Raw genomic sequence first — 19,402 nt, forward strand, 5'->3', positions numbered from 1 at the left:
TTGAAAACTCTTGATCCCCCATCCCTTCTATGAGTACTGGTAGTCTTTTTTTAACTGGGTTTTTCTAGTACATAAAATAAATTGCAAATTGTAGTGCTTTATATGAGTGACTCATTAACATGTGCAACAATCAACTTCATGTAAACAAAAAATTCTCAAGACCAACACAATAATAATTGGACGGTTTCTACATTTTTTCAAACAACCAAATAAGATATACATATAATGTACATTTAACTAGAATTCATGTAAATAAATAAATAAAGGTATAAGGACGGAATGTTTCTGATATCACGATAAAGATACAATATACTTGTATATACTGCATATATATATATATATTTATATATATACTGCATATATATATATTTTAAAAAATGTGTTGGGTTCAAATTAACAGTAAATTATTGATAAAATTATATAATATGCATGTGTATAAAAAAGCATTTCTTAACACTTTTTTTTCTAACAGTAACTAAAAACCAGCAACATTTTAACATATTGTGAATAATCAAAACGAATTGTGTGCAGAGTATGCACTGTACAGTCTTAAGTTTGTTTTCTACACAAGTTGTCCGTAAGTTCCTTTTCTTTTAATGTGTGTGGTGTATTAAAAAATAATCATTTGAAAAGGTATTCAATACCTTTTATGATATTATCAATAACACAGAATCAAAACAAAAAAATCTGTAAAATAATACTTTTCTCTTGCACATTTTCCTACCATTCTAACTATCATTCATCAATAAATAAGTTCTCTAATTCTCTGACTGGCAATAAATAAATGAGAACATAGGATATATATATCACAGATTACAGTTTACAGGAAGCTGTACTGACAGTTTTCTCTCACTACTCTAGCTTATACGGCGGAAATATTAACAAATCACTGTGTATAAAAGAGGCACATCAGTTACGATCGACCTGTAGGGGGGCGGGAACGACGAGAGTGAGGGGAAGGACTTTTCCCGTACGTACTACTGCGGCCGCTGCTCCTTCCCGAGGGAATGGGAGGCTTAGCACTTGTTGGGGTCATTCGGGCTGTTCTGCTGTCCTAAAAAAATATCCAAGAACAAAATTAATCCATGCTGAGCAACTTGACCAATCCATAGGTTTACTGAAGTGAGTAAAAAATCTTTGAAAAATTGGTTGGGAGTCTAATACTCTTTATCAATAGTTTGAATACATTCTAAAGACTGGGATCTTAAAATTCCAAGCTAATGCTTTTGTTTCTTTCCTAAGATTCTACAAATCTTTTAGTAAGCTATAAAAAGTGTGCTCAAGTCTTCAATTCCTACATGAACCCAATGACAGATGACACTACAAGTGATAGTAAAATGAGTAGTCACATTTGTAACTCAATGACCATAAAACATATACAACTTTGTCCTTATGATATTCCAAGAAAATGAACTAAAATATATAAGCTACATTAATTTTATAAGGTAATAAGTAAAAATATTTTATTAAAATGATTCTATTTCTAAAAGAATGAATCCTAAGTCAAGTCTATATTTGCACACTTTCAAGCTAGGCTTACAGGGAATATTATAGAGTTCCCTCACCAAAACCTTGTGGAGTGTATTCACTTTATTTGTGTTATCTGTAACTTGTCATAACTATATTCTACTATGCATTAGTAAATTTATTCCAAGACATACATTTTTTTGTTAAAATCATATTTTAAATTTCAATTCATACTTTTTCTAATTCCAAACATCAAAATATTATCATGCTTTTCAGCAGAAAAGGTAAAATTTTTATCTTAATGTACTTGTAGGTTTGTTAAAATCTTTTAAAATTATAGTTACATTTGGGGGGGGGGGGGGGGGGGGGAATTTTGAATCTATAGCTAACATGTCAATTTAACAAAATTTCACAGTTTTTTTTTTTCTTTACCTTGCTGATTCAATTTTTCCTCTGTTATGCCCTTGACCTTTGCTAATTATACTTATCAAGCAGTAAGCAATCTTTGTAAAGTACATTTTCCCCTATATTATAAGAAAGAATTTTTTCCAATAAACATATTCATGTATGTTAAATTCTAAAAATAAAGATAAGATATATATATATATATATATATATATATATATATATATATATATATATGATCATGAAGAAATATATTACAGTAAAGCTGGTTTAGAATGAACACAGATATAGCGAATTTACAGATATGAAAAAGTTTTTTTGAGATCCCCAGCAAAATTCTTAACAAATCCTTGTAAAATTTTATGGTTATAACGAACACGGATATAACAAATTTATGGATATAGCGAATTGATTTTGTATTCCGTAGAAGTAAAAATACCACAATAAACATCTTTTAAAACAAATTTCTAAGATCCCAAAATTTAAAGTATTGAACTGACATTTTTTTTATGAATATTTATATTTGAAATTAAATTCATTTAAAATATTTAGTGCTCCAAGATATTTTTGGTATTTAATACTTCCCAGAACATATTTGGTAGTCATGCATAAAGGAAAACGTGTATTGTGAATCCATTATACATGTTCATGTATATAATTTCACAAATTCTTTATACTGATATAACGAATTACTGATATAGCAAAGTAAATTAAAAGGTCCCCAAGACTTCGCTACATGTATAACCGAGTTTTACTGCATAAGCATTAATGATTTAGTATATAGCTATGATATTGAACTTGAGTAATATAAAAGCATCGATATAGACCAGTGTTAACCGACAAAGTCACATTATGTGTACCCTCCCACACTACATGCAACAACACTAACATGCTCTCCATTACAAAGGTCAAGGTCACTTACTCAACTGCCCTCTCAGCAAGGTTTTCATCCTTATAAACAAAGTGTAATACATCAATGTCACTGTGTACATTTATAATAAAATATAAAATACCTTTTTTGGGCTTTTTAAAGCAGTTTTGACATTGTTTACTTCCAGCAAATGTGATAAGCAGTTACTTTATTAAAGCAGAATATGAGCAAACAACAAGTTACTAAGTGCTACAGACTACTCTAAGAAAACATTGATAATGTAACAGATATTTGTTTAACTACAATAGTCAATTCCATTAGTACCTGTAATTTAGACTATAATTTTACAACACTGCAGTACTAGTATTTAATAGTTCATATCTAAAAGGTCCACCCAACAATGACTGAGCTTAGAATTGTCACTCCATGACAGTATAGTAGTGTACCTACCTGTGGAACAGACTGAGACAATGCCCTTCCCTGGGCATGTCCAGGACTTCGGAATCCCTGGGGAGGGGGTATAAGGGGTCCCGCAGTATCGTCCTCTTCATTGATGACATCCTGTAATATGGTGTCTCCATTTTCCTCAGGATAGTCCTCACTGTCCATGTTCTGAAGGCGAGGAGCCCCTGGGGAGGCCTTGAGAGGGGCATCCCTGACAGGCACAGCATGTCCATTAACTAAAGGCCCTTTTGTATCCTCTTTATATTCTTCATCCATACTCTCATCAACATACCTAAAATATAAGTTGGACATTTCTCTTCAATTAATCACAGAAACTTTTAGCGGTGAACATGAGGTCTCCCCCCCCCCCCCCCCCCCCCCCCCATCTGAGATCTAATTTCATTTCAAGAAAGGTCAATGAATAGTCTTAACTTTAATCTCATGATTTCAAAAATTTTAACATACAGTGTACTGAATTTACATGATTCATAATATTTTTTGAATAATTCAACCCTGATATTCCTCCTATAGAAAATGTAAACTTTGACCCCACTCCCCCACTCTAAACTAAGGGACCATGAACAGAGGACAAAAGTACCTGTACTACATGAGGATGCTTTCATATTGACTTTAAATTTGTAGTCTGATTTTTATATAAATTTTAAAAGATTTTTCCTGAATATTTCTGTGTATTTTTTTTTAACTCCATCATGGAGAACTTGTGAACAAATTATTTTGCTGTTTGTATTTTTAAGATAACTGACCTTAGTTAATGCATTTCATTAAAAAAAAATTCCTCTCCGAGTAGGGTAATAAAAAGAAAATGAAATATGTGCATGGTTATTTAATAAGAATTTCAAAGAGCTTTAATGAAAAGGCTGACACACTTCAAAAGATTTGTGAGAGAGCAATCAATTATTAAAGCTAATGTTTCACAGTCTTTCCTAGCTCAAACAGCTCTATCATTATTTTCCCTACAAGTTTATGTATGATGAAGTTTCCCCTCTATGCAGTATCTGTAATTTAGATTATAATTTTACACACTGCAGTACTATTATTTATTAGTTCATATTCCCATCCTATAGGTTCCCATCCTATGATAGTAAACAGATGTAAACAGATGTGTCTTACTGGTAACCAAGATTGTGTAAACTAGTTCTTGTTACTACCAGTTCCTTACCTTGACTCGTGCCTCTGAGGTTGCTGTTTTGAGTATCTTGGTGCTGGGATCCCTGACTGTGCTCTCTGGGAGCGTATACTGGCAGAGGGGGGAGGATGCAGGGGGGCAGCATATCCCCGAGGTGGCTCTATGTCCATAGGTGGAGATTTAATGTCACTTTCTCTTTCTTTCTCCTTCTCTTTTTCTCTTTCCCTCTCTCGTTTCTTCTTTTTCTTTTTTCGTTCCTTTTTTTCAAACAAGTTAAAGGTTGGAGGTACGGGAGCATTCTCCAGTGGGGTAAGCATGGGAGGAGGGATTTTTCTGCCTTCCACCACTCCTTTGATAATACAAATGTTGACAACAATTACAAACTAATAAGACCTAGCAAATAAATGTACCTTTATTTCTGAGTGTGACAATTCATGTTTTGGACAAATTCTAACTTGTTCTTGATCTGAATATGAAATTTCTGTGTTTTCACTTGCATAAAATTATATTTTTACAGCGTAGTACAATACCTTATTCAACATAGTAAATACAATACCCTACTCAATATAGTTTAATACCAAGTAAAATTTGCCATCCAGATTTGGAATTCTTCACAAATCATTAACCTATAACATATACAGTTAAATTTCGGTATCTTGAACATGGACATCTTGAATACCATTGATATGTCGAAGTGATTGGGAAGTCCTTACCACATATTTCTTAAGTATTTAATCCTTGATATCTCGAATCCTCGGATATCTCAAAGTTTTTTCTCTGACCCATCGAGTTCGAGATAACGAGGTTTGAGTGTATGTACATATCTGTAGGTAACATACCTGGAGGTTTGCTTCCAGAGTCTGGCCTGTTCTGCTCACTAGGTGGCGAGGGTTTCTTTGTAAAGTTTTGCTCTGGACTTTCGGGACTAAATCTCCCCCTCTCCTGGTCCTTGTTACCAGAGTTAGGCCTCACTGGAGAGGGAGTTCTTCTTGGGGGAGGAGGTCTGGGGGGCTGTTGTCTGTAAATCTGAGCCTGACGAGGGGCGGGTCTGGGGCGAGCTGGAGGGAAAGTCTCTTGAAGATTTATTGACTGATCAAAGTGTGGAGCAATCACTGCCTGGTTAAATTTTGGTGGAGGCTTTGGTTGCATTACTCTCTGCATTGGGAAGCCATCTTGATTTTCTTCTCTTGGTTTATTGAAAGGTGGTCCCTGAAAAATCATTTTAAAACTGAACTACATGCAGCACTCTAAACCCTAATTCAGACATTCTAAACCCTTATTTATAGGATTTTTCCCATCTATCTGGTATTCAAGTGCGTAAAATTTATTTTGTTTTCAATAGCCTTTAAAAATTCTTTTTACCTTAAGCAAATTGTAGAATTAAAATAAAAGTAGACATCTTTAATGGAAAACAATTGTTTAAATACTCTGACTTTTCAATGTATATGTACATGTAGTGTCTTTTATCAACAACAGAAGAGTAACATCCCCTACTAGAAAGAGAAAATTGTAATGCATCAGTGCAGTATACCTGTGGCTGGGAGTAATGTTGTTTCGGTGGGCTGGGTTGGTGGGGATATCTGGGAGGTGGGCGGGGCTTTAATGATCCCTGACTATTAAAGCTCCTCTGACTAGCATGACCTCCAGTCTGACGTGAGGCCATTGACATGCTATCATGGTCCTCATCCTCAATGTCTGACACATCCATCCCTCCTACACTCACTCCATCAACATCCTCCTCATCTGGAAATTCAACATATAACTACATCATAACATCAGTCTTTATATAAAAAGAAAAATCTCCCTCACAGGACTGGATGTACAGCACGTCAAGATTTAAAGTGGATTACAGCACATCAAGATTTAAAGTGGATTACAGCACGTCAAGATTTAAAGTGGATTACAGCAAGTCAAGATTTAAAGTGGATTTTATGAATGCCAAATAAATGCTGACCTTGTACTGCATCATCATCTGACATCATGGGGATGTCCTCCCGCTGGACATAATTGACAGAATGGCCGTCTCCATTCATCAAACCCCTTCTCTGGTGATTAAGCTGAACCTGTATTCATTCTTATTCATAGTTATATAACAAAAAACTCATCATGTCTGTACGAATTCATAAAGAATAAAACAAATCATAACATACTGTGATTTTGATGGGTAGAACATATTGCTTAAAGTTTTCAATAAACGTAGGTATGCAGGATGAAAATAACAATGCATCTGCCATTTCTGATACAATGTAATGATGGAAGAAGATAAATAAATATAGGTTCCATAACTCTCCAGCTTGCATTCCTTAATTTTTTTAATTGTCACAAGACAAGATGTAGCTAAGTGTCTTTTAACAATTTAAAAAAAAAGATCAAGAGATAGAAACAAATTGGTCACTAAAGAGCACATTTTATGAACCTTTATCTCCCTTTGCAAAACTGAATTTCTTCAAAAATTGTTCACATTATTACTTCACACACCAATTAAATGCTGCACAGATCACAGCAATCAATCAAATGCTGCACAGTTCACAGCAATCAATCAAATGCTTCACAGATAACAATAATCAATCAAATGCTGTACAGATCACAGCAATCAATCAAATGCTGCACAGATCACAGCAATCAATCAAATGTTGGCTAGGGTTTTAAAGAGAATCAAAAAAGGAATAACTGTAGTGATGAAACATACAGAAACAATGAGAGAAAAAAAAAGTTATCTAATCTAAATCTACTTTTCTTATGAGAGTAAAGTCCTATTAACCTCAATTCTCTCCTTTCGTCGGTTCTGGAACTCTCCCCCTGCACTTGTTGACTGACGGTTGTCCTCCACATAGTTAGAGGATTGTTTAGGTTCAGATAAGCCTAGACTTTGGGATCGTCTGAGGGGGGTTCTGGGGGTAGACATTGTCCTGGGTCTCTTGGGAGGATGAGGAGGGGTAATGGGGGTTCTATAATCAGTGCTCTGCCTGGAATTCTGAAGAAAAACATGAAATGATCCATAACTACATGGTAATAGAAAGCAAGATTCTAAGTATCTTGCCAATACAGACAATCAGAAGTCTGAAAGGCTTTAATGGCGTCGAACATGAAAGACAATTTTAAAAGTTCCTTTGAATTAAATATTAATTAAACATAGTAAACATAGTATCGCAATTATAGGTATGAGGCTCTATTCCTTGGTCTGAACTAACCAGGGTCAGGATTAACCAGACTTCATTGAAAGTAAACAAACATGGGAGCCTTTTCATGTTGTTGAATAATTAATTCATCTCTTTTCAATTTTGAAGCACTAGGAAGAATTTATTTTGTTACTATTCTTTTTAATAATGTCTAAGCGGTTTTAATATTTTTAGCTTACACAACATTTTCAGTGATTTCAACTTAGCTAAGGGTTACGATCGGGTGTGGTATATGGTATAATACCAAACCCAGTAATGGAGCTCTAATCTTTAAGGTTTACAATAAAAATTTTGAAGGCTAAAGATTGAACTTTAAAAGTAAATGTTCCTAACCGTCTTGCTTGCCCATTTAAATAGTTTTGAGATTTTTTTTTTTTTAACTCTTTGTTGTTCATTTTCTTTTTACTTAGTTTTCCTGCCAAAAACCAATGATTCATGTAATTCAACTCATCGCTTTTTCGAAATTAATCTGCAGCAACTATCAGTATGGTCTCCACTTTATCTTTTGTTAGAATAAACACAGTATCTGTAATTTGTATCAGAATTAATTGTAGACATACTTGATGTAATTTTACTTTCAAGTTATTCAGAAGAGATTGATATGTTCTATTTTCTTTTGCGGATGAATTGACTGACACTTATGGTTGTGTAAAACCAGTTATGATCCGTAGTATGGCTTTCGACCTTCGGTCTACGCCATAAAAATGACTTAACTTTACTGACCATCATATATTCATAGTCCAGATCTCCATTTCCCAATCCATTAAAGCTGGTCATAGAAAGCCCCATACGGTTAGGAATAGGTGTACTGGGGTTACTCTGTAAACGTTGACGCTGGTGTGACATGATGATCAGCTGACAATAATGGAGCTGCTTGTTCCTGGCATAATCCCAAGCAGTGGCATTAAACTTGTCCAGCAAGTTCAAATCGGCTGTATAAAAATGGTCAAGTTTATAAATATCATATTCAATAATTCTTTGTGTTTGAATGTTATATTCTCTGTATTTTTTTCTTCACCATTTTTTTCTGGTATGTTTATGTCATGTTATCACTTCTTGAAATAAATTCACATCTTCAAGAATTTCTCTAAATCTTGTTCTTTAATCATACTTTCCAGTAAAAAAATACATTAGTTATGCTTTAACATGTTTTTATGGATGTAGTGAAAAATTTTAATTTGATGTGTCAAAATTCACAATGTACCTCCATAGTCTAACAAGTGGTTGATGACATCACCATGCCCATTTATAGAAGCCAAATGTAATGCTGACCGATCATTGTTGTCACGGTCCACTACTCTTTGTCGACCAGCTATCTCTAAAATTATCTTACAGGCCAGTAAGGAACCTAAATTAATGTAGAAATAGTGTTCACACCACGAAACAATGAAAAACAAAAACATTACCATAAAAATTAATTCATTTAGCAATGAGATTATATTCATTGCAATAAATACTAGGTATATATATGTAAATCAAACTTAGTAACTGCTCTTCATACATTTAAAAAAAAATTATAAGATTACATTTTACAGAATAATTGTTGATTCGCAGAAATAACCTGAAGTAGAGTGTGATAAAATTACCTGTCTCTGCAGCCAATAACAGAACTGTTTTACCATTTTCATCTTTTATTTTTGCTGTTTCTGAGGTCAGTAGAGTCTTAAATCAAAATAAGCTCAGCAATAAATAACAAAATAAAGCTAATTGTAAAGCTGAAAAATTCATTTGAAATACAAGTATGTGTTGTTCAACCATCACTTCATCATTTAAAAAAAAAAAAAAAAAAAAAAAAAAAAAAAATCTTTATTTAAGAAAACATTCTCAGATTGCATAAAATCATGCATTCTGCTTTATTACTAGACCCAAGGAAAGGTTTTATTTTAATTAAAAGACACACAAATGAACATTTAATAAGTTAAGTGTTTTTTTTTCACCTGTAAGCACTCCAGTGGTTCTGTTCTTCTGACAGACCAATGCATCCATGTCCTCCCATTCAGATCTCTCTCGATACCATCAGCCTCATCCACCGTGAAGTTTGGGGAGCTACTCAACAGTTCAAAATGTTTGATGTGATCTAGCCGACATGCCCACATACAAGGTGTAATGCCATCTTTGTCACGGATGTTAACATCGGCATTGTGCTGAATTAAGTACTGTTATAAAAGAGAAAATTTGTGCTTATCTTGTACTCAGTACCTTATTGACAAATAATGAAAGCAGTTAGACAATGCTGATATTACTGACAATGGATCAATTACCTCCTAATTAAAGCAATTACTATCTCACACTTAATTCTATTTTCTATCAGTCATGATAAGTGATAATTAGCCTTCTGATATATCTACAGATGTGAGTATGTTAGTGTGTAGGTTATACCTGTATTTTACAATGTTTTAGTATATTGTTGGTATCCCTGCCCATCTTCACAATTCTCCATAAATTTTAATAATTGTTTTAACCATTCTTTTTTTGTATGTTTTGCCATTTACTATAAGTGTTCACAACATTTTTGCCCCAGGAGTCCCTAGAAAAGGTGTGATTTAAACCTTGAAATTGAATCATTATAACTGTGACTCCGGAAAGGAGTTTTTGGTTGGAGAATGACAAAATATCTTCCTGGATAATGAAAATGAGCTGAAGTTACCTTTCAAAACATTTATAAATCTATGAACATCTTGTTCGCCTTAGCTACCACATACCTTTAAACACTCTGTGGATTTCGTTGTCACTGCCCAGTGTATGGGTGCTCTCCCATGACTATCTTGTATTGTAAAATCTCCACCATACTGTAGCAACAAACTGAGAGCCACATGGTTAGCATCATGGCAGGCCTGGTGAAGTGCAGTGGATCCATCTGAAAAAAAGTCCTACCTTGATCATTTCTAAATAATTTATATCTAATTGTCTGTAAAACCTCCCAACAAATTGGGTAATACTAGAGATATTAAGTATAAATAAAGATGTTATTTCATTGTGCATAAATTGGTTCCTTTCAATAAAATATCTTAGGTAATTTTTGGTCAGAGTAGATCTTTATCACTTAGTAAATTTTTAAGTAATTGATCTATAAAATATTATGAATGACTATGGTGTTTTAACCAATAAAAGTAATAAATAAAGCTTTCATTTGGTTCACTTCCATACTTTTTTGGCAAAGAGCCAATAAGATACTATTTGTACATTCATAAGGGCAATATCCTGCAAATGACCAATCAAGCATGTTCTTCGTAGATAATGATTATCTAAAAACTTCAATTATTATTATCAATCATTCTGATTCAGTATATATATATATATATATATATACCATGGCCTGTGATGTTAACATCTGCCTGATTTTCCAAGAGATAGTTAAGCATTTCATTTTGATGAAAATGTACAGCATAAGACAAAGCTGTTCTTCCTATTCCATCTTGTTCATCAATGCAATGAGGATCTGAGAAAATGTAAATTTTAAACTTAAAACAAAAGAACACATATAATTATACTTATCAACTTACTTATTATTACCTTTCAAAGCATTAAATTTATCATTAAACATATTTACACAAAGATAATTTGTCTTTCATTGAATTCTAATTGGACAGTATACTCTGTTTAAAACATGAAAAAAGTATGTTTAATACAAGTTATTTTTTTTTATACCACAGCAATGTCAATAGATAATTAATATACCTCCTTGAACAAGCTCCATTAGCAAGTCCGAGTCTTTCTGTTTCACTGCTTGCATTATTGGAGGCAATGTAGTTATATTCATGCTTTCATCTGTCATTATTCCCTGTAAGTTTTTCAGGTTGTCTAAGTTCACCCATTTCCACTGAAATTTGTCAGGGGCATCAACAAAAGGAGTCATTGGACTAAAGCCCCTAGCTGAGAGCGATAATGTTTTTTCTGCATTCTTTTCATGAGACCTGGTCTGCAGCATTCGATAGTACTTCTGCATATGTAGAAGGGCCAAATTCAAGGTGTCCCTTAGCTCAGATCCTTCTGCGTCTTCATTGAGTTTCAACAGAAACTCATTAATGAATGCAGCGGCTTTTTGGAAATCTTAAAATAAATACATCATTTGTTGAGGACAACAATGCTTATTCCCACTGTCGCATTAAAATGGAATGTTCTTAAACATTTTATTTGATACAATTTCAATGCAATGTACACCAACCTCTAAAATGAAGCGTTTAAATAATTATAAAAATAGCATCAATAATGAATTTTACATTTCTCATAATAGTGTTTTTATCAGTGCAATGTATTAAATTATGTTCAATTTTTTCTGAAATTTTATATCGTTAACTATTTACATTTGTTTACAAGATTGGACGTGAGTTGCGATCCTGAGTGCTTACCTTTCCGTTTGATACCCATGCTGTTAAGGCTATGAAAAGTCACCGAAACCCTAGATATTGATATAAAATATAAACCTAGGAGGACTGCGATACATCGCATGAACCCATGAAGGGTTTATTGACCTCCATCACATTTATGATCCCATGCTAGGTGCCCTCGGCAGCCATTTGTTATTTTCCCATGATGCATTGGTTGCGGAAGACCGTTCACTCTGTTATAAAATGTAGAAATTGTGCGTTGTTACTTGAATTAAATGTAAGCATACGTCTATTGATATAATAAACATACAATATAACATTTATAAGTTTTATCATAGCTTGTTCAAACACTTTAAAGTAGAAGTAAACATAAATGCACTATATTCTTTTATGTCCCTATGTTGCTATGTAATCTTCCGCCTTCGAAACGGCGGGAGACATGTAAGACGTGCAAGAAGTATTCGGACACTTTCGCCATTCTTGATCACATCAATTAATATAGATCTTCACATTCTCTTACCTGCTTTTACCAGTAAATACACAGCTTTACACAGCTTCATTGGATGCTTGGTACCTTGTAAAAAATATTTATATCGATGTTTAAAAAAAAGAAGGAAAAAAAAGAAAAAGAAATATAACCTTAATTTACAATATTTAGTCTGAGAAGACTTAATCTATTCCTATGTGCATTTTCGGTGCATAAAACCCGCCAACATCTCCCCCAATATTTAGAAAAATAAAATAAAATAAAATAAAATAAAATAAAATAAAATAAAATAAAATAAAATAAAATAAAATAAAATAAAATAAAATAAAATAAAATAAAATAAAATAAAATAAAATAAAATAAAATAAAATCAATCAATCAATCAATCAATCTTGGAAAAAAATTAAAGAAATATTTTGAACGTTTTACCAAGATATAACCAACCTGTCTCTGGTTGAACAATTTAAAAGCAGCTTAAAAAGTAAAGAGTGAGTTTTTTCACATTGAGACAACATGTACATACTTTATTTCTTTTAAAATACTTCAAGAACTGATACACACCTATGTACATTTTCTTTATCATATCGACGACCCCCCTCTCTCGATTAGTATATCTTGCACGAATAGAACATGATCGACTTATCTAACAAACATCCTTCGTTACGTCCGCCATTTTCTTTCTTGTTTTGATTAGTGGGGGGAACCTGAATAAATCCGCCATCATCTGGTTTATTTGAGCTCAAAGTAGACGATTCGGATATTGAGATTGCAGTTCAGGCATTCTTGTTATGGCAGACACAGATAAACTTAATATAGACAGTATTATAGCTAGGTTATTGGAAGGTAAGTTTGTTGTTAGATATGTCAAACAATCCCCTATATGTCTTTTCGGCTAAAAAGTTTAAAGCGAAGGCTTCTTGTAAGTCAGATGGGAAATTGATAAACAAATTAAAATTCATATATCATATTTAAATCTAGCAATGCTTATTATCTTTACACATTATGAAATTGCGCATTTTTGCTTTACGATGACAGCTATATGTTTAGAGATCAGAGATAAACTACTTAGGTCAAGGGTATAGTTTTTGTAAACAATTGGTAAATGTTTAAGCATTCATTAAAATAGTTCTTATAATTTGATTTTGCTGGTTACTAATATCAAGTATTTATCGTTATTATTAATTTGAGTTGATGACAATCCAAAATCCAATCGGTCATTAACAGACATAAGATTATCAGGTCCAGCACAATCTCTTGATTTAGCTATATAGCTTGAAAAAGCTATATAGCTTTATTAAGCTATTCAAAATAGCTTGATAAAGCTATTTATGTGCAGTTTTTCAGAAAAAAAAATTTGTAAGAAAAAGACAAAAAGTCGCAAGTATTAGACTATTCATATATGTACTGTGGGATATCAAAACAACAACTGAAATCAAAGATAGTTCTAACATTGCAGCATTTGAGTTCTTTTAAGCAAAAGATGAATTTCCATTGTTTGAGTAACTGTACACTACTTTGTGTGCGTTGAGGCATGGATAAGTATGATTGCTTCTCATTGTACTGAATTATTACCAATCCATTATCTTGTTGACCATAATTGGCCTCTTTTATAATTTCAATGAAGAAGTAACTGTATCAATTGCTTTATATAGCCCCAAAACTTTTAGAACTTTGAGTACAAAGTCTATTAAGGAGACGCAATTTGATGAGTGATTTTTACATGCTTTATTTCCAGAAGAGTTCAAGGTTGAATATTATCACTGCACCAAGGTGCGACTTTTTGTGCATGCTGAGAAAATAAAACATTTAAGAAAAAAGTGTGATAAAATAGCTAAATTAAGCTATTCTGAATAGCTTAATAAAGCTATATAGCTAAATCAAGCTATATAGCTAAATCAAGAGATTGTGCCGGACCTGATTATTTTCAGTTGCAGTGCATGCGTTATCTACATGTACTCTTGACCAAAACATTGGTACTATAGTGCAGGTTATCATCAAATATAAATGTTGAAAGAGTCATGACCTGTGTATTAAATGTCTATTTATTGTTTCTGTCAGTTATGGTATAAATATTTTTTTATAATATTTAGGTATTCGATTGGTGGTACATTGGACTTTGAAACACAATTTCATTCACTAACATTAAGCTATTTTATGATTTTTATCTCTTTAGTTAGGGGATCAAGGCCAGGAAAGAATGTTCAGCTGACAGAGTCAGAAATCCGTGGTCTTTGCTTGAAGTCACGGGAGATATTTCTAAGCCAGCCTATTTTGCTGGAGTTGGAAGCACCACTGAAAATTTGTGGTAAGTTAAGATTTTTATGAAGCAATTTACACACATAGTTGTGAGAGGTGAATTTTTGATGGTACCCACTTTTTGGATTCTCTCTCTGTTTCAATCAAATCTAGTCTCACACCAAGGGTTTTTCCTTTTGAGTTAATGCAAATCAGATTCTTATGAATATTTTCTAAAGCAGGGCTAAAATTCATGCTTTTTGGTACAGGGTCCTGTACCCCTTCATCTGGGAATGTAAACTAAAAACAGTGGCGAAATTTGGAGATATTAAGGTTTACTGTTGAATAAAGAATTATAGATTAAAGGCCTATTCCCTATTCACAATTTTATGAATCATTTAAGTCTGAAAATTCATTTTTTTAATGTAAATCCACTGAAAAATTCAATGTGCATATCATTTGGGAATTTTTACCTTAATTTTGGGAAAAAGGGTAAAATTTTAATTGGGACAGCATTCTTTTACTGAACCTGGATGCATGGGTTAATAAGCCCTATAAAGCAAGATATATAGAGGAGATTACAACTTACAAGCCTCTTTAAAGTATGGAACTTTTTTTCATCTTAACAGCTTTGATAAAATAATATATTTTTTTTTGCTGTATTTCTATTTGTTTGGTTTTTTTTTACAGGAGATATCCATGGTCAGTATTATGACCTGCTACGTCTGTTTGAGTATGGTGGATTCCCCCCAGAAAGTAACTACCTGTTCCTAGGGGATTATGTCGACAGAGGGAAACAGTCCCTGGAAACAATATGTCTACTCTTGGCCTACAAAATCAAATACCCAGAAAACTTCTTCCTTCTCAGGGGCAATCATGAATGTGCAAGCATAAACAGAATCTATGGGTTTTATGATGAATGTATGTTTTATTTAATTTATTTCATTTTTTTCATTATCTTTTTATAAGAAATTTTAATTGGTGTATTGTGGAATGATTTCAACTCATGGGTTCAATGTTCATTGACACCCAAAATTTGACTGGTTTGTGGGGACATAATTTTGTGGGTAGATAGTATGTATGTATTGTGGGGATATGGATTCATGGGTAAAGGTGACCCCTTGAACATTGGTCCTCCATGAATAATGTGGTACTGTAAAATAAAGAAGTTAGATTGCAGGCTTATCCTCTATTCACATCTTCATGAACTATTATAATCTAAACTCTGGTAAAAAAGCTGAAAACTTTGACCTGCTTGTCTTTTGGAATTTTTACATGGTGTTTTTTTTTTTTTTTTTAAAAAAAAAAAAAGAAGGAGTCAATTTTCAATTGGGACAGTGTCTTTTTACTGGACTTATATGCAATGGGTATTAAACCAAATATCATGTACTGGAATGAGGGCAAAATAATGGTCTATTGCAAAATGTAAGAGAAACATTTTAAATTAAGTGCACTTGGAACATGAGCTAAAATACAAGAGTATTTTACAGTGATCCTAGACCAAGGCAAAAACACTGGCATTCATTGAAAATCTAGGTAGAAAAACATCATCTTATTGAATCATTTGTAGATTTTGTAAGAAAACGGCAATAAAATGATTTTCGTATTATGTTTGCAACAGATTTTTTTCTCCTAATAATGTCAAGAGCACACAAATTGATTTAATTAAGTGAAATGTTGGAGTGGTGTCTGTTGGACCACTTATTCTTGTTTCAATGTCGTTTGTACAATTAATGTTCATGAATTCTGATTGATTTTAGGTAAAAGACGATACAACATCAAGTTGTGGAAGACATTCACAGATTGCTTCAATTGTTTACCCATCGCAGCTATCATTGATGAAAAAATATTCTGTTGTCATGGAGGTTAGTGATAGGTGGTCGATAACTTTGCAAAGTTTAGTTCAACATTGGTCCATCTAACATCCAAATTATGATGGTATAATAAATTAAATAAGATCAGGAGTAAATGTATGCAAGTATATTTAAAGATAAGACCAATCACAATTCTGTCATTCTTTTGAAAAAGCATGTCTGGTACAATTTTTTCAGATCTAGTTTTAAGATTTTAATGACTTGCACATTCACCTACAGGTTTAAGTCCAGACTTGCAGTCTATGGAACAGATCCGACGAATCATGAGACCAACAGATGTTCCCGACCAAGGTCTTCTGTGCGATTTGTTATGGTCTGACCCTGATAAAGAGACAATGGGATGGGGAGAAAATGACAGAGGAGTGTCTTTCACATTTGGAGCAGAAGTTGTTGCCAAATTCTTACACAAACATGACCTTGACCTTATTTGTAGAGCTCATCAGGTATGCTTTTCATGTTTTTAATTTTATTTATTATTGCCTGATGTATACATGACAGAGTAGTGTGTGTTTTCAGAAGTGGTTGAAACTTGTGCTTACAGAAACTGGTATGAAGATGGAGACTTATGTTGTATAAGAGCTTTTGTGGAAACGTAAATATTTTGAATTTATGATATATATGTAGTTGACCTCTTGTCTTTTAATAGGTGGTAGAAGATGGATATGAATTCTTTGCAAAAAGACAGCTTGTCACACTTTTCTCTGCACCAAACTACTGTGGTGAATTTGACAATGCAGGTGCTATGATGAGTGTGGATGAGACACTCATGTGCTCTTTCCAGGTAATTGCCAATCCAAGTGGGAAGTCAATAGTGTTCAGTGATAAAGCAGTGTATAAAAACGTTTAAAGAAGTTCCAGTTTTAGTATTCAAGATATTTGCTTTTATGCGTAGTTAAGCTTTAATATTGTTTAAATCTTTGTAGATACTTAAACCTGCAGACAAAAAGAAATTTCCATATGGCGGACTAAATGCAGGCCGACCAGTCACCCCTCCGAGGGGCCAGGCCAAGGGCAAAGGGAAAATTTAGGGGATTGAGACCTCCAGCATCAAGTTTTTAGTGTAGCTCTGACATCACACAGAAATGTATACACCATATCACAGATTCATATGATTTCACCTTACTCATCTGACAGCAACATAACTTGGCTTATTTACATGGAACGGTTCAGTGAAACCGACACTGTGTTGTCATTATTGGTGAATACATTGTGATTTAAGCTCTGTCTTGGCAATCCAGACATAGGGGATTATTCATCTGTTTATACATTATACATGTGTTGTACAATTGAGGGTTAAAATTTCGCATAACTGTAGCTTTGTGTAGTGTAAAGTTTTGTAATATGTAGAGCTAGGAGCAAACCCTCAATAGAACATGATATAAGTTAATAATAGTCTGCCAGAAATGTTGACCTGGAAAGAGAGAACAGATGGTTGAATTTCAGTATATTTTATAGTGAGGGCTTGGGCTCTTCTGCTTTCTCACAGGTCCACATCTCTGCTGTGTCTTTTTGAACTGAGATCTTTGTGAAGTTGATGTTGTACTCAGTACATGTAGATAAAACTGTACACATTTGTAACTTTTATCCCGAATATAAATCATTATTTTATTCTATGTGTAAATAATTTTCTTCTCAATATTTATTGTATTAACTGCATGGTAATTTTACTGCATTCCTGGAATAACCTGTCTATATTATAAGCAAGTCCACAATGAAATCAAAGGTTAGCCAAATTACATGAAATGTAAGATTCACCCTGTATTAATTATGATGTCCTACAGTATAAGCAACATGTATGGATGTACTTTGCTGTTGAAAGAAAAATTTTTATTAGAATGATGGAAGAACAAATAAACGATGTTTTCTACTTTGGTTCTTTTACTTTTTACTTAGTTCGTAAAAAATGAAATTACAGTTGGCTTATGCAACCAGAGTGGTGCATGTATATTCTGTGATGGATGTTGAATGCATATATACCAAACTGAATGAATGTACCTTGGACTTAATTGTGAGAGTCATGTATGTCCTGGTGGTTTGTAAAGTATGAGACAGGCTCTCAACTGTCTATAATTGGGGCTGTTTCAAGGGCCCCATTCCCAATTCAAAGAGGTACCTTTTTTTCCTGGTGGAATGTGTTAATTTTCCGAATAGTCATTTCTCCAAAAAATAAACGAATATGAGGGTTGTTAGAAAAGTTCACAGACACATTGATCTATGGAAAATTTATTGTGTACTTTGAAAAATGATATATGTTTTCTAAAACATCTTGTGGTGTGTTGGATATTTGTAAGATCTTAAAATTAATGTCTATGCAGTTAAGCAATCATGTAGGGAAACAATGCAAAATCCATAAGAGCAAGGCAAAATCCATAAGTGCAACGTCTGTGCGATATGCGGTGTTTTGGGGAATCGCAGTTGATCATCAAAAATGTCAATCCTTCCATTCTTACATAGTCACTACCTTTTGAACACTTTGGTCCTAGGTACGTGTAGGCAATCCCCAGCATCATTTTAAAACATTTTAGTCTCTTTTTGGCATTTCCCTGTCTGCACACATAATAATCCCTGCAATTTAATTCAAATTTTTGCTAAATAATGTTCATGGATATTGTAGTGACAGGTGAATATTAATTTTAATGCACTACAACAGTGCAATTTTTAATTTCCAAAATTGTCTATGTAAAAGTGCGAAAAAGTGACATGCTCCGTAATTCAAATAATATAGCTGGACATTTTTTAGGGATCATTGGAAAACACCAAATCTTTGCATATTTATTGGAAAATACGTATAGTTTTTATCTGCAGTTTTTCTGGTTTCATACAAATAGCACGCTCACAATAGAACTTGTCCAGGAACTTTTCTAACAACCCTCATACACAGAGAAACTTGAGCTTAAGTGATGATGCAGTCAGGCCATAGAGACATTAACGATATAGGGCAGTGAGAGATTCAAGCACCGAGTGT

The 19,402-nt window shown here is 33.3% G+C and overlaps 2 protein-coding genes across 2 annotated transcripts; one reads left to right on the top strand and one right to left on the bottom strand.

Moving 5' to 3' along the window:
• Positions 1-388: 388 nt before the first annotated feature.
• Positions 389-12,064, bottom strand: LOC133206097 (uncharacterized). The gene is made up of 15 exons (XM_061342026.1): positions 11,863-12,064; positions 11,192-11,563; positions 10,824-10,952; positions 10,216-10,370; positions 9,451-9,669; positions 9,100-9,175; positions 8,718-8,861; positions 8,237-8,445; positions 7,096-7,308; positions 6,289-6,397; positions 5,866-6,077; positions 5,174-5,543; positions 4,368-4,683; positions 3,194-3,479; positions 389-1,054 (listed from the first exon to the last, which is right to left on the bottom strand). Exons 1-15 carry the CDS (start codon positions 11,960-11,962, stop codon positions 914-916), a joined length of 3,051 nt encoding a protein of 1,016 aa, XP_061198010.1. The 5' UTR covers positions 11,963-12,064; the 3' UTR covers positions 389-913.
• A 918-nt stretch (positions 12,065-12,982) lies between these two features.
• LOC133171521 (serine/threonine-protein phosphatase alpha-2 isoform) lies at positions 12,983-18,304 on the top strand. Its single transcript, XM_061306284.1, has 7 exons — positions 12,983-13,171; positions 14,502-14,633; positions 15,254-15,484; positions 16,324-16,428; positions 16,657-16,880; positions 17,084-17,218; positions 17,361-18,304. The coding sequence occupies exons 1-7, from the start codon at positions 13,117-13,119 to the stop codon at positions 17,463-17,465; spliced, it is 987 nt and encodes a 328-aa protein (XP_061162268.1). The 5' UTR covers positions 12,983-13,116; the 3' UTR covers positions 17,466-18,304.
• The last annotated feature ends 1,098 nt before the right edge of the window (positions 18,305-19,402 follow it).

Source organism: Saccostrea echinata, unplaced genomic scaffold (genome assembly GCF_033153115.1).
Source record: "Saccostrea echinata isolate AGI-Se365-2 ecotype Australia unplaced genomic scaffold, CSIRO_AGI_Sech_v1 ptg000054l, whole genome shotgun sequence".
In the NCBI taxonomy this organism is placed as follows: Eukaryota; Metazoa; Mollusca; class Bivalvia; order Ostreida; family Ostreidae; genus Saccostrea; species Saccostrea echinata.